The following is a 13,939-nucleotide window of genomic DNA, read 5'->3' on the forward strand; positions in this document are numbered from 1 at the left end:
ATAAATCTTGACTAAACCTTCCTTTACAAATACAAATATACTTTATTGCACACAACATACAATACTTACAAGTTTTGCACGAAAGATACAGTACACCACCTACCTACCTTTTACTTTCCCTTTCTGTTCTCTTATGAATACTTGTATGCCGTATTTTTTTAAGTATAATGCTATATCTAGTAGGTACGAGTATGGTAATCCTAGTATTGAAACAGCTTGTAGCCCTAGTAAAGACCGCCATTTTATGTTTACAGAGTGGCACGTTTTTTCTGTAGGTATTTCCAGTCCATACTCTTTTCTATGTCTATGGCGTGACCCCATCGGGTCTCTTACCGTCTGTGCGGCTTAGACCCGGCGGCGGCGGTTCCAATTTGCACGGCACGTCGATCGACACCAGTGCACGGCGGATGACATCATAAATAAATTCGAATATTACAAAATACTTACCGATGAAACGATAACAGTTGGCTATTTTCTTTCCTTCCTGAATGTGAGCTGCAGCTCCAAACTAATATAAACCAGACAATATAATCCAAAAATGGTTAGATACTTACCTATCAGAGACAGAGTCTCCTTTCATCAAGAAGAAGATAATTGCATCCTACAAAAAGAAATCTTGTAAAAAAAATTTATCGACATTAATTGTAAGTAAATTTAATTTTATCGACATATTACTAAAGTGAAACCCAACACTAGGCAATGAAAAACTTGTGACAACCTACGAAATTACGAAACAATTTTTGTATATGCGTCTTTGTCTAACATTACGCCGGTTCCGTAAGATAAAGTAGAGCAGAATTATAGAGTTCTGTTGCTATTTTAGCCTTCCTTCTATGCTTTAGTTATTGTTCTGAGAGTTTTGCTCAGTCAGTGCTTTTTGGCGGGAACGTGAACGACGTGGTTGCTTTCTGCATTGAATAATCCAAAGAATAATCTAAATAATTAGTACGAAGTGATGTTTTGTGGTTAATGATCGCATTAAGTTAGTCGAAAAACATTCGCGATAGTGATATTATTCAATAAACAAAGTGTACCTATCTATTTTCGCTTCGTGCCAAGAAGCCGCTTCATAACTCGAAAGTTTATGCGGACTCTTGAGTTAATTCAATTGGGGTCCGGAATAGGAGTCTCCTCCGAAGGTGGGGGCTTAGGTCATTCATCGTCATTACCTTTCATCATTTCCTTATCAAGATAAAAATACATGATTTGGCTGTATGTGCATAGTTATGTGCATAGTGCATAGTTACCTTTGCCTTGCTCTTTAGCGAAAACCAAAACTAAACAATGACAGGCTTTTTGGCGGGAAACGGGAACGGGACAGTTGCTTTCTTCATTGAATAATCTAAATAATTAATACGAAGTGGTGTTTTGTGGTTAATGATCGCATTAAGTTAGTCGGAAGACATTCGCGAGTGTTATTATATTGGAGTATTCAATAAACAAAGTGTATCTGCCTATTTTCGCTTCGTGTCAGGAAGCCGCTTCATAACTCAAAAGTTTATGCGGACTTTTGAGTTAATTCGTTTGGGGTTCGGAGTAGGAGTCTACTCCGAGGGTGGGGGCTTAGGTTTCATCATCATCACCTTTCATCATTTCATTAATCATCAAGAAAAAAAATACGTCAGACATGGCTGTATGGGCATAGTTCCCTTTGCCTTACCCTTCGGGGAAAACAAAAACAAAAAAAAAAAAAAAAACAATGACATTGACATTTGTTTTTGTACTTTTTGTTTATCAGATTAATTTCGCAATAATTAAGTTTTAGTTTTTTTCATATATTTATTTTCCTGTTCCCCTAAGAACTTGGATTTAGTATAGAGTCAAAAATCACCATTAGTTCGAAAATGGTAGAAGACACCAGCACAAACTCAAATAAACAAAAAGTATGTAAATCTGTATTCAAATTTATGTTTTCACCTTGTAATTGTACCCCATAAGCAAACAAATAGTCCTCTTTTCGCAGTATTTATTCCTATTAATAATTTGCTTTAATTTTAGACAAAAACCACGCGTCCCAAAGCAGTGTACTTATGGACTGAGGCAGATGTGCAGAAATGGTTGAGAAGACACTGCAGTGACTACTATAACCTATATTGGGAAAGATTTCATGAGGTATTTTTTATTTTCTATTAATCCTATCTAAGCTAAGATCCGATTTTTTAATATATATTCAGTGTACATAAGACTTGATAATTTTTCAGCATGACATAACAGGAAGAGCTCTGATCCGTATAAATGACAACACACTGCTCCGAATGGGCATCACTAACAAAGATCACCGAGACGCCATCTGGAGGGAAATCCTGAAACTGAGGCTCAAAACGGACATTGTAGAGATCAGAGACTTGGAAAGGAGACAGAACTACTTCAATTACGACTTGTGACATACAAATGAAAGCCAAACATCTAAAACAAATAGTAGGTCCAATTTTTGCAGCCCTGGTGTAAGATAAACTGATTCAAAAGTAATAGTATCCATAGATATCAAAATCGTCTGACTCTAGAATATTGTTGTAGTAGGTATTTTACCAAAATTATCAAGTTACACAGTTTTGTCATTTAAATTAAAATTGTTGAAGTCACTCAAAGAATTGAGAATGATTTATAATGTTAAATCCTATTCATTATATCTTTTATAATAGACAAAATATAAAAGGGTTCAAACATGCTCTAATAAAAAAAATCAAAATCAATGGGGTTACAGGGAACAATTTTCAAAGTTGTTAATAAAAAAATTGTTCCTTAGGTGCATAGAAATGTATCGGCCTAGTAAACATTGGTTTTATGTTTGACTGACTATAAAGAGTTTAAATTAGGTAGTACATCAAAATGTACACAAGTGTTAGAGCTTATTAACTGTTTTCTTAATGTTAATTATAATCTTGTAACCTTCAAGGCATGTCTTGTATGAGTATATGATATGTACACAGGCTAAGTACATTGCTTGTGGATTTCTTTGCTTATATTGTAATTATAAACTATTTAATGCTTCGCTCAAACTGTTATTGTTCAAGAATAAGATTCAATTAAAAATGATTTATATAGACAATAATGTATGAATTACTCATTAGAGCATTATGGCTTTAAAATGAAATAATTAAGTTCCATCCAGTTAGTGCTAAATTAGTTTATTTAATGCTCATTGTATTTGTTAAAAGTAAGCTAGATAGAAAATAAATTGCGTACTTTTTTACAACTTTTATCTTTTTCTTCTCTTTCTATATTTTTTGATTGTTGAATGTGGAGGAAGCAAGAGAAGTGTGTCAGGATCGCAGGAAATGGAATTCCATAGCCTGGCTTAACCCGGTGGGAAAAAGGCGTGAGTTTACGTATGTGTCTATATTTTTATATGTAGAGGATATGTATAAAAAACTTTACCACTTACCACTATGAGCAGTCCATCCTGGCTACTACTACTGATTGATGTAAGTACGTAGTTACATCAGTCATATTAGGAGCCTTTGGCGGTTCAATAATAACCTTGAGACCGGGGTTGGTTGGTAATCCACCTCGCAACCCGCAGGATAAAAGAGGAGCCACACTATGTCGTAAGTCTATGGGCTATTTTTTTTTTAAATCCCACCTGATGGTAAGTGACGATGTGGTCTAGGGTGGATCACGCTTACCTAGCAAATGCCTATTCACTCTAGCCTTGAAGACTGTCAAATTATAACGAGTTGGGAAAACCAACGATTAAAGGCTTAAAATTGATGGGTTTGATCTTGGGCCCAGACTTGCCCGAAGGCGTTGACGAGGCCTAAGATGGAGCGAGCTCGCCCAGATAGTGCCTATTCACTCAGGCCTCGAAAGTACCCGGGTTATATGCATTCAAAAATACAGAAGACGGCATAGAATTCCACTCCCTAGCAGTGCGCATAATGAAGAACGATGCGAAGCGCTTTGTGCGAATAGTTGGGATATCCACCAAATAGGGATAGAACCCGGCCGTACGTCTGGAAGTGACATTGCGCACACAGGACTTAAACATAACTGGCGAGGAGAAGGTCTACTGTGCAGTCTGTGCACCACTGCACCTCCTTCAGGGATACAGGCATGACGCTAAGTAATGTAAATAACCTACCTATAGAAGGTATATCTATAACATCGAAGACAAAATTACAGTGCGCATTACAAAATAATAATGTTGCTAGTAGATAATATGTTGGGAGGTATTACATAAATACATCGTATGCATTGATCTCATTGTCGTGCCAGAAGCAATTTGGTCCAAGTTATAAGCTCAAAGAGATCGATCAAGAAATATTTTATGACAAGCTCACGGCTCACAACTATATCTCAATCAGGGTAGTCAGACATACATCCATTGCAAGAGGAACTAAATAAACTATTTAAATTTCCTTTGTATTTTGAAGCAATAAAGAGTTTACAAACAAACAAACTAAGTACCCACACTTCACCGAGCTTTCTGTTAGACCAACGTGATAGGTGGTGAGACGTAACGCCGTCTATAATGGTGGAGCCAACTGTGTAGAATGACAAGTAGTAGCAAAGCTTCCTCCCTTCGATCGTAGCAAAGTACGTAGTCGTTACATGAGTCAAGTGAGACACCTATGGTGGCTCAATAATAACTTTGACACCAGGGCTGGTGAGGGTTATAATTTACCATATAACCCACACGACAGAAAAAGACCACAATTCCGTAACTGCCTTGGTTCTGGTTCATTTGTTTATTTGTAGAGAACAGTAAAGCCAATGTTCCCTGCATATCCTTATTTAAGGAGTGGTCTCAAACGATGAGTAAAAGGGGAGGACATTACACGAAAATTCGAACAAAAGACCCCAAGGTTCAACTGAGTCTCCGCTTGCAGTTTGTGCCTCGCACCGCGTTCAATGGGTGCTAGTTAGTCCCGCTCACCAGACGACCCGAAATAGCCTTTTTATGACTCTCCTTTGTTTATTATTTCTCCTGACACGTCCCCGGAGACAGGTTTATTATAAGACAGCTGTGATCAAACTGATTCACAGGATTAATTGAATTAATCTTCTTCGCCTGGGCGATTCTCACGAAGAGAGAGAGAAGACCGAAACATTCTGGGACTTTGACGGATTTCAATCTGGGCTGTCGAATTACTAACTACCACATGGTCCACATTCTTGGATAGGGAGTTGACCGACAGGAATTTTGATCCAGAGACCAGGTTTTTTTATATTTTACTCTTATTACCAGCTGAAGCTTCCAATCTATGGTTTACTGCAGTTGTGGAGCGTTGTCGCAGTCTGTTACTCGAGAAGGTTAGTTCTATAGTAATAACTTACTGAAACTGGTACCTACTAGAAACCCACGCATACCTATTAGATCACGCCTGTATTAAAGGAAAGTACAAAACACAGATATCTAAAAAAAATGCTTAGAAAAGATGAGTGTCACGTCACAGTACCTACGAAATTATAGTAGTGGTAGGTACCTACTACATAACGGTCTCGGGGCTACAGCTGGTCCTTCAGGCCGGATTTAACCCATAAAACATTCGCCGTCGCTTATATTTCAACAACAACTTCTAGTGAAACTGAAAACAAATGAAACGTTGGCTTCATTTGTGTAACATACGCGAAATGAACAACAAACCGCGCGCGCCATTAACGCCATTTGGCATCCTCATGTTGCCAAATTAACTCTGAGAAATGTCCCGAGAATTATCCCGTATGGTTATTACGAAATTCGCGTCGCTCAGGCGGCCTTAGTGCTTAGTTTTATTGTGTCAGTCCGGCATAATAACCCGTTAAGCCGGAGACACCGGTCGCGCGCACCATCACTACATTTTCCCGCCGAAATTATGGTGGGAAAAGAAACTTTTTAAAAGTTCCACAAATTGACAGTTTTGAAATCAACTATTTGTGTCTTGAACATTGTGTTTGTGGGAGATGTGTTATTAAAAATATTGTGCTAAAATCAGGTAGGCATCTCAAATCAAAATTATTTTTGTTTATAAGTAATTTTCTGTTTTGTTCACTAAAAAATGGAAATTTTTCCTTCTATTATTTTATAGTTTTTCGCAAATGTATCTTCTCAAAACATTGTACCTACTACAGAACAGAAAAGGTCAATTTCTCTTTGAATAGAACGGCTATGAGAAAAGGCGAAAATTTTACCACACAAATAATGTCAGAAATTTTCGTAGTTATTGCCCAATTTTTGGTATCACAGACGTCAAACCAATGACGCCAATCGTTTTCATACACATTATATACTTACAAAATTGACGCGATATGCCATCTATTAAGTCCTGGTCTTTTAATCCACGGTACCTACCTAAATATGATGTGTGCTACGCTAAAATGTGTCTAAAGGTTGTACTTATCAAGAATCTCATTGGTCCCATGAAGATACCATACCATTCTCTACACTACAGCAAGATTATCTTCATCATTATTTATTCGTATCTCCTTTTTGAAGGAGGGGTTTAGAATTTAAATAGGTTCATTAGATCGTCCACGTCGTCAAACTAGTGACATGTTTTATTTTTATTTTATAATTTTTCCAATTTTTGTTAGAACCAAAGTCTCAGTAAGTAGTTCTACTGCATCTTCTTCTATCGCGTGGGTTGTGGGTGGATTACCGACCCCAAAAACTACTGCATAATTTACGTGGAGTACCTAACGCTTGAATATCGGCTATCGTTCGCAGCTGGTTTTTTACCTAGGTATGTTTCATAAGGTTTGAATGCTAAAAACGTTGAAAAATTTCGTCGAGCTTTTCAGAGCAAACATAAAAATATGTATGTACCTACCTAATAATTTTACTTCGAACCCATAGATACTGTTATAACTGGATAGATCGTATGGGTCGAAGATAATTATACACAGTAAGGGCCGCGTAGTAATGTGCAGTCTATTTCGGGTAAGGTAAACGAGTCTGCTGCGAGTATGGAACTGACATTGGGGCAAAAAGCCATTTGGGCTTTGGACGCATCTCGTTGATAGTACCGTTGGCAAACTTACTCTACTAACATACAAATTCACGCCGGTAATCCGTAATGGGTTGGGCAGAGCCATAAGTCATCTGAAGACATAGCCACTTACGATACATGAAATCCTTGGATGGATTGAACCGTGTGGTGACAGGTGATCAGCCCTTCGCACATAATGATGTGATGATGATCACCATGATGATAACCAATCCTCTCCGAAATCGAGAGCCGAGCTTCGCAACCAACTGGGCACCCTCAGGCCTGTCTTAAATCTTAAATTTTGTACCGGATGATAGCCGTCAGCATTCCCCTTTTGTCCGGCCAAGTAGTAAATGCTATCTAAGGCAAAACGACTGTCGGTTTTAACGATATTTCTCGTAAGCAAGCTAAATGCATTTTTTTTTATTCGCTCCCAGTCTAACGTCTCTAGTAGCGTTAGTTATCTATTAATTCTCATCACTAATTTACGAGCCACGCTCTTGTCGGTGTAGCATTTTTGCATGCTACTTTTTTAGGAAAAAATAGAGCAGTGGTTTCCTTCTTACCTTCCGCCCCTCAGTACTCTGTCTGACGCGAGTGGGATGGCGCCCAGAGTAGTCTATTTCAAAGCCATACTAGGACTCCTGTCCTCTGCCTCTGAATAGTACTGACAGTTACTGCTGCCTTCTGTCAGGTTCCAGGTTACAGTCCCTGTGATTCGCCTTTTCGGTCCTGCATTGCCGTAATTCTTAAATCTTCGAAAGTATGATGCGGATACACCTAATCTTACAGTCGGTCTCTAATAAGCTAATTCAAATATAATAATATCTATCTTTATTCAGAAGGTAAGTTACACTTTGAATCGTCATTTTTTACATAACGAACGTCTCATCCACCTAAAACTACTGCAGCTTCTCTAATTCTACTAAAAGTACTCCCAGTCCAGCATAGAAGTAAAATGTAGTAACGGACTCCGTGGTCCAGTGGTTGAGCGTTGGGCTCACGGTCCGGAGGTCCTGGGTTCGAATCCCGGTGGGGAAATATCACAAAAAATACTTTGCGATCCCTGGTTTGGTTAGGACAATACCGGCTGATCACCTAATTGTCCCAAAGTAAGATGATCCGTGCTTCGGAAGGCACGTTAAGCCGTTGGTCCCGGTTACTATTTACGTAGTAAGTAGTCGTTACATGAGGCATGTCAGGAGCCTTTGGCGGCTCAATAGTAACACTGACACCAGGATTGATGAGGTTGGTAATCCACCTCTCAACCCACACGAGAGAAGAAGAAGAAAGGAGTAACATATTCTAGTTTATCTGCTCCCAGTATCAAATAGTAGGTACTAAGAAGTGCATTAGATCGGCGCAAGCGCGGGCTGCCAAGATGCGTGCCCGCCCCCCGTGATTGATTGCCTTGGCTCGCGAGATGACCCGCCACCAGGGCACCCGGCACCCAGCATCGCAACATTACATGACTATAAATTTTATAGTCCAGTTGATTAATTTGTCAAGCTAGATTTATCTAAGATAGACCAGGGAAAACCTCTTAAGCGCCTTTTTGAAAAACCACATTCGGACTTTATTTTTTAACAAAACCTACAGGCCCGGTACTCTCAATTCATGTAAAAAGTGCTCTCAATTTTTCTTGGTCTAACACAAACCTCGCTGAGGCGTGGGTACTCAGTTCATCTTGTGATGGACGAATCTGTGACTACCCCAATTGGGATATAGTCGCCAGCTTATGTTAAGTGTTATGTTCAAACATATACCGTAGACGATTTCTGTTTTTTTTTTTTTTTTGAGTGAGAAATGAAATGTATGTGACCCATCCTGTATTGGGTTGGTTTTTCCTTCGCGGGTTAGAAGGTCAGACAGGCAGTCGCTTGAAGCGCCTCGCTTCTGTAAAAAGTGGACATGTCAAATCTTCTCATGTTATCTTAATTTTTATCCGAAATGAAATTCATGTTGAAGAAAATCGCGTCAGAATGTGATTTGGCCTTTTATTTGAGTATATTTATCTTATCTTTAAAACATCTTCTTTTATCGTGTGGGTTGTGAGGCGGAGTACCAACCTCATCAACCCTCCTGTCAGGGTTACTATTGAGCCGCCAAAGGCCCCTGACATGGCTCATGTAACGACTACTTACATCAGTAAGTAGTAACCGGGAACAACGGCTTAACGTGCCTTCTGAAGCACGGATCATCTTTCTTTCGGACAATCAGGTGATCAGCCTGTAATGTCCTAACCCAACTAGGGACCACAAAGTAATTTTTGTGATATGTCCCCACCGGGAATCGAACTCAAGACCTCCGGATCGTGAGCCCAACGCTCAACCACTGGACCACGGCGGTCGTTATATACATATACGTATTATACTTTAAAACATAAACAGCTTATATACGTCCCACTGTTGGTTACAGGCCTCCGCCCAGTCAACCGAAGGGGGCTTGGAGCTTACTCCACCACGCTGTTCCATCTTATATTTATCTTATCTTTGTCTCAAATCATCATCACCAGCCCATTAACGTCCCCACTGCTGGGGCACGGGCCTTCCCTATGGATGGATAGGGAGATCGGGCCTTGAACCACCACGCGGGCCCAGTGCGGATTGGTGGTTATTAACGACGAAAACTTTTTTTTTGTGGTCACCCATTCTATGACCGGCCTTTGCGAAAGTTGCTTAACTTCAACAATCGCAGACCGAGCGCGTTAACCGCTGCGCCACCGAGCTCCTCAAATAAATTATACTTACTAATTCTTAATCTACCTATGTCGAGACAAGATAGAGATATGAGCGTGGAGACAAATTGCAGATCAGAGACGACTAGTACACGCCAACTTTATCATCCCAGTTATGTTCCATTTGATGCACACTTGCCTTAATTAACTAATTATTTTAACATTTGTAGCAACAGTCGCGATAATTTATCAAATACATTGTAGATATCTTTATTAGCACAATTTTCTTTCTTTAGTTACAAAGAGCATCTTTAGTTAAAACGGTCATACGAAAAACGAACAGAATTTTAGAACCTCGACAAGTAAACTTCCTTTTGATGTAAGTAGCATCTTCTCTTTTTAATTTAAGATACGATTATAACCTATATTATCCGAGATATTTCCAAGAATTCGGGATCGATAAACGCATTCTAATCTGTTCTTTGATTTTTATACAGTCTATTAGAGTACCGTCGTATACCTAACCCCGCAGGCGTGGTCGACGATTTCCCTCATTCAGCGCTTATCGCTATCGACCCACTAGAGTCGATTAATTCTTTGAAATATATAAGTAATATCCTCTGACTTCTCCCTATCCATCCATAGGGAAGGCCCGTGCCCCAGCAGTGGGGACGTTAATGGGCTGGTGATGATGATCCTCTGTCTTAAATTTTGTACCGGGGAAAGCCCTCAGCGTTCGTCGCTCGCCATTTGTCCGGGGAAGGTAGTTATATAATGTCAAAATCTACGATAAATCCCGCCAGCCAAAAAGTATATACGTATTTACGAAATTCTTCAAACAAACGCTAAACTTCGCAATGGCAATACTTTATGCATGTTATGACGGGAACCAAATGGCATGTCGTGAGATTTCGTGTTTATTTACACTTTCAAACTGAAATAGGTATGACTCGAAATTAATGTTCCGATGAATAATAACACCGTTTAATAATATTTCCGTGGAACTATTTTACTAAGTGCTTGTTTAAAGAAGTTTGAAGCGTGTTACGATGACATTTCACTGGAATTCCATTTATCTTACTATTGGCCATGCCACATATTTCTTATATAATACGATTTATTTTCAAAAATATCACGTCGGTCTAAAAGAAAGCTCGGTAAGGCGTGGGTACTTAGTTCATCTTGTGATGGATGTACCTTTGACTACCGCAATTAGGATATATCCTAATTGACACCAGATGATTAACATGAGCTCTTGAACCATATGGTCTAGAGGTCATGTTAAGTGTTAGGTATGTTCAAACATACAGGGTGTTAGTGACATCGTAACGAATACTCAGAGGGATGATTCAGACCATGATTCTGAGTTAATATCAAGTGGAATTTTCCGTCGCAAAATTCATGTTTTTTTTTAGTTTTTTTAAATTATTTTCAATTCTATACTTTTGCTATGGAAAATTCCACTTGATATTAACTCAGAATAATCAGCTGAATCATCCCTCTCAGTATTCGTTACGATGTCACTTACACCCCATACAAGAACATACAGTAGCCATACAAGTAGGTATGGGTGTTAGTGACACTGTAACGAATACTGAAGGGGATGATTCAGACCATGATTCTGAGTCGATATCAAGTGGAATTTCCTGTCGGAGAAGTCATGAAAATTTTAGAGCTTATTTAAATTATTTTCTGTTCCATACTTTTGCGACGGAAAATTCCACTTGATATCAACTCAGAATCATGGCCTGAATCATCCCTCAAAGTTTTCGTTTCGATGTCACTAACACCCTGTATACCTAACCCAAATTATTAGTGGATAAATCCCTTAGATTTTTATTTTTTGGGTAAAGTATGTGAAGTAAATATGTGAGAAATGTGTTCCGGGGCTAAGTATGTGACATAACCTGTGTCGAGCTAGTTTTCCATTCGCGGATTGGAAGGTCAGACAGACAGTCGTTTCTGTAAAAAACCGGTCCTGTCAAATGTTCTGGTTAGGTAAGGGGACCCCTTGAAAAACGTAGAGGGATAAAAATAAGTAAGAGGGATAATAATAGGTATACCGTCGCCTTATAATGAAAACGTCGTAATCACATTATTGAAAGATCACATTCGACTGCATTCTGGGCAAAAACTAAGCTGGGCTAAGAACTAAGTACTTATTTGAATTAAGTACTTTACGGGGATTGAAACTACCGTGTCCATCAGGTTTATAGGCTGTACAGGTTGTGAGAAGCTGCAGTAGTTATAGGCGGATGAGACGTTCGTTATGTATAAATTGACGATTCAAAGAGTAACTATGTTACTTACTAAATAAAGATATTTTTGAATTTGAATTTTGTTAACAAAAATGACATGCGATTGTGATTTTTCAAAAAGGCGCTTACAAGAGGTTTTCATCATGGCGACGATAAAGGTCTTGCTGTTGGGCACAGCTCTCCCCTCAAACAACCGGAGGAGGTATGAAGCTGGCAACACAAGTTTAAAAAAATATACATAGATATTAAGTAAGTAATTTAGAATATTTTTATATGGCAATATCAAACAGAATTGAATGGCCGACGCCCGCGAAAGTAAGTATAATGTTTATAATAATTTAAATAAATAGTGACAAGGAACAAACTGGTGTTTACACTTGGAAGTAAGAACCCTCGTCGTCTCCACCAGCTACAATATCCACAGAAGAAGATCCAAGCAAGAGGTACTCCACGTATTTCCAATCCAAGCTACTCAAAGTCTATAAATGTTTAATAGGTTACCATTGCCTAAATTCGTGTAAGGCACTTAAGGCGTTACAAAATAGCGGCCTTTTGAAGTATTTTAATTACGATAACAAGATCGTAACCGCTTTTAGCGCCCATTAGCCGGAACAAAAATAATTTCAAAGTCTATGGAGCGAAAAAAATGTGGTAGTTTTAACTTTTTTAAACGCAAATGATAAACGGCTCTCTTTCTTACTAACTATTTACAATAATATTAGGTTTAGTTCATACTTTGCGACGCTACGCTATAAAATGGCGCGAAACGCATTTGATGTCTTGCTGTTGATAAAGTAACTTACCTACATAATAAAATGCGTATTTTGGTAAAACATTTGAATAAAACTGCTGATGATATTTTACCGTTAAAGATTACGTATCGCTTTCTTTTTTCATGACAGTGACATTGAAATTTTAGAGTTAAGAAACATTTTAAATACTTTTTTTGTAGGATAGGTAGCAACACGCACCTCCGCAGTAGGAGTTTATGCAGTTGAAACTAGAAACTTGTTTAAAAACTGGCATGAAAGGACTTTTTACTGTCCACTAAAGTTTTCCCAGCTGAAACGAACAATTCTTGCAATCCGTTTCACGATACGAATCCAAGAGTTGATTAATTGATATATAATTGTTTCCATCCGCTGTGCCCATTTCATCAAAAGAACCATCGCTCAACATGTCCGGATTAAAAAAGTGTATAAAACGCGTGAAGAATTTGGACATAAATAGGTAGGTATTATAAAATGACCCATTTATTCAGCTGTTGCGCGTCGCAAACAATTAAAATCCAAATGTTGGAATTCGGGAATGAGCGTGATAAAGCTCGTAAAAAATGGAAAATCTGTTGTTTTTTTATTGTTAAATTTACATTGTCCAGCTGTTCCGCTGCTCAACTGTCCACACGTCACGTTTAAACGGGGATATCTAGCTATAGGTGAAGCTAGGATAGCTGTTTGGTTTTAGTAAGAACTGCTCTGCTGGACTGGGAGTAAAGAAAAAACATAGAATGCGTTCAGCTGCCTGTCTTCCCGTGCATGTCGTAAAATGCGACAACTGTAAGATAATCTGTAAGAGCGATAGGCTGATCGCCTATCATCATTCGGTTTATCATTATCCACCTTAAGACTACGTATCAAAAGTGTCTGCAAATAGTTTCTTATTATGTTTTGATAAGATGTCTAAGTACCTACTTATTGAGCACAAATAACACAAGATACAGAAAATAGGAAAATATAAGAAATGCACAACTGGCGGCTTCATTTGACCTAGGGGGTTAAAAAGGACAAATCGAAGCAACTCATCGAAAACAATATTGCAATTTGACATTTGCGCGTATAAAAGTAAGTGCGCAATGCCCACAAAAGTCAAATAGCAATATTGTTTTTTTAGATGAATTGCGTCGATGCGGCCTTTTTACCCCCTGTATATTTTGTTTTGAATTGAAGTGCAAGTAAAAAAAATCATAATTTTGTCTTCATATTTACATCGTTTTACTTACAATCAGGCAAAATCCCGTTTTACGCCGGTCAGCAAAATCATCATCATCGTCACCAGCCCATTAACGTCCCCACTGCTGGAGCACGGGCCTTCCCTAT

General features: G+C 38.6%; 2 protein-coding genes across 5 annotated transcripts in view; both read left to right on the top strand.

Annotated features, from left to right (window-relative positions):
* Positions 1-13,939, top strand: part of LOC126373977 (SET domain-containing protein SmydA-8-like) — an 81,365-nt gene that overhangs the window by 46,027 nt on the left and 21,399 nt on the right. Inside the window, exon 1 of one of the 4 annotated variants that reach the window (XM_050020394.1) lies at positions 5,634-5,915. The exons of the other annotated variants lie outside the window; for them this stretch is intronic. The gene's annotated coding sequence lies outside the window, so the exon portion shown is untranslated. Of the gene's footprint in view, positions 1-5,633; positions 5,916-13,939 lie in introns of those variants that run through there. 4 annotated transcript variants of the gene reach the window in all.
* On the top strand, positions 1,731-3,196 carry LOC126374045 (protein aveugle). The gene is made up of 3 exons (XM_050020497.1): positions 1,731-1,883; positions 1,999-2,112; positions 2,202-3,196. The coding sequence occupies exons 1-3, from the start codon at positions 1,845-1,847 to the stop codon at positions 2,382-2,384; spliced, it is 336 nt and encodes a 111-aa protein (XP_049876454.1). The 5' UTR covers positions 1,731-1,844; the 3' UTR covers positions 2,385-3,196.

Source organism: Pectinophora gossypiella, chromosome 16, assembly GCF_024362695.1.
Source record: "Pectinophora gossypiella chromosome 16, ilPecGoss1.1, whole genome shotgun sequence".
NCBI classification, from domain to species: domain Eukaryota; kingdom Metazoa; phylum Arthropoda; class Insecta; order Lepidoptera; family Gelechiidae; genus Pectinophora; species Pectinophora gossypiella.

Bases quoted from the DNA above. Each gene is read 5' to 3' on its own strand.
- LOC126374045 (XM_050020497.1), top strand. From the start codon at position 1,845: ATGGTAGAAGACACCAGCACAAACTCAAATAAACAAAAA. The intron at 1,884-1,998 runs GTATGTAAATCT...CTTTAATTTTAG, and splicing joins CAAACTCAAATAAACAAAAA to ACAAAAACCACGCGTCCCAA. The intron at 2,113-2,201 runs GTATTTTTTATT...ATAATTTTTCAG, and splicing joins ATTGGGAAAGATTTCATGAG to CATGACATAACAGGAAGAGC.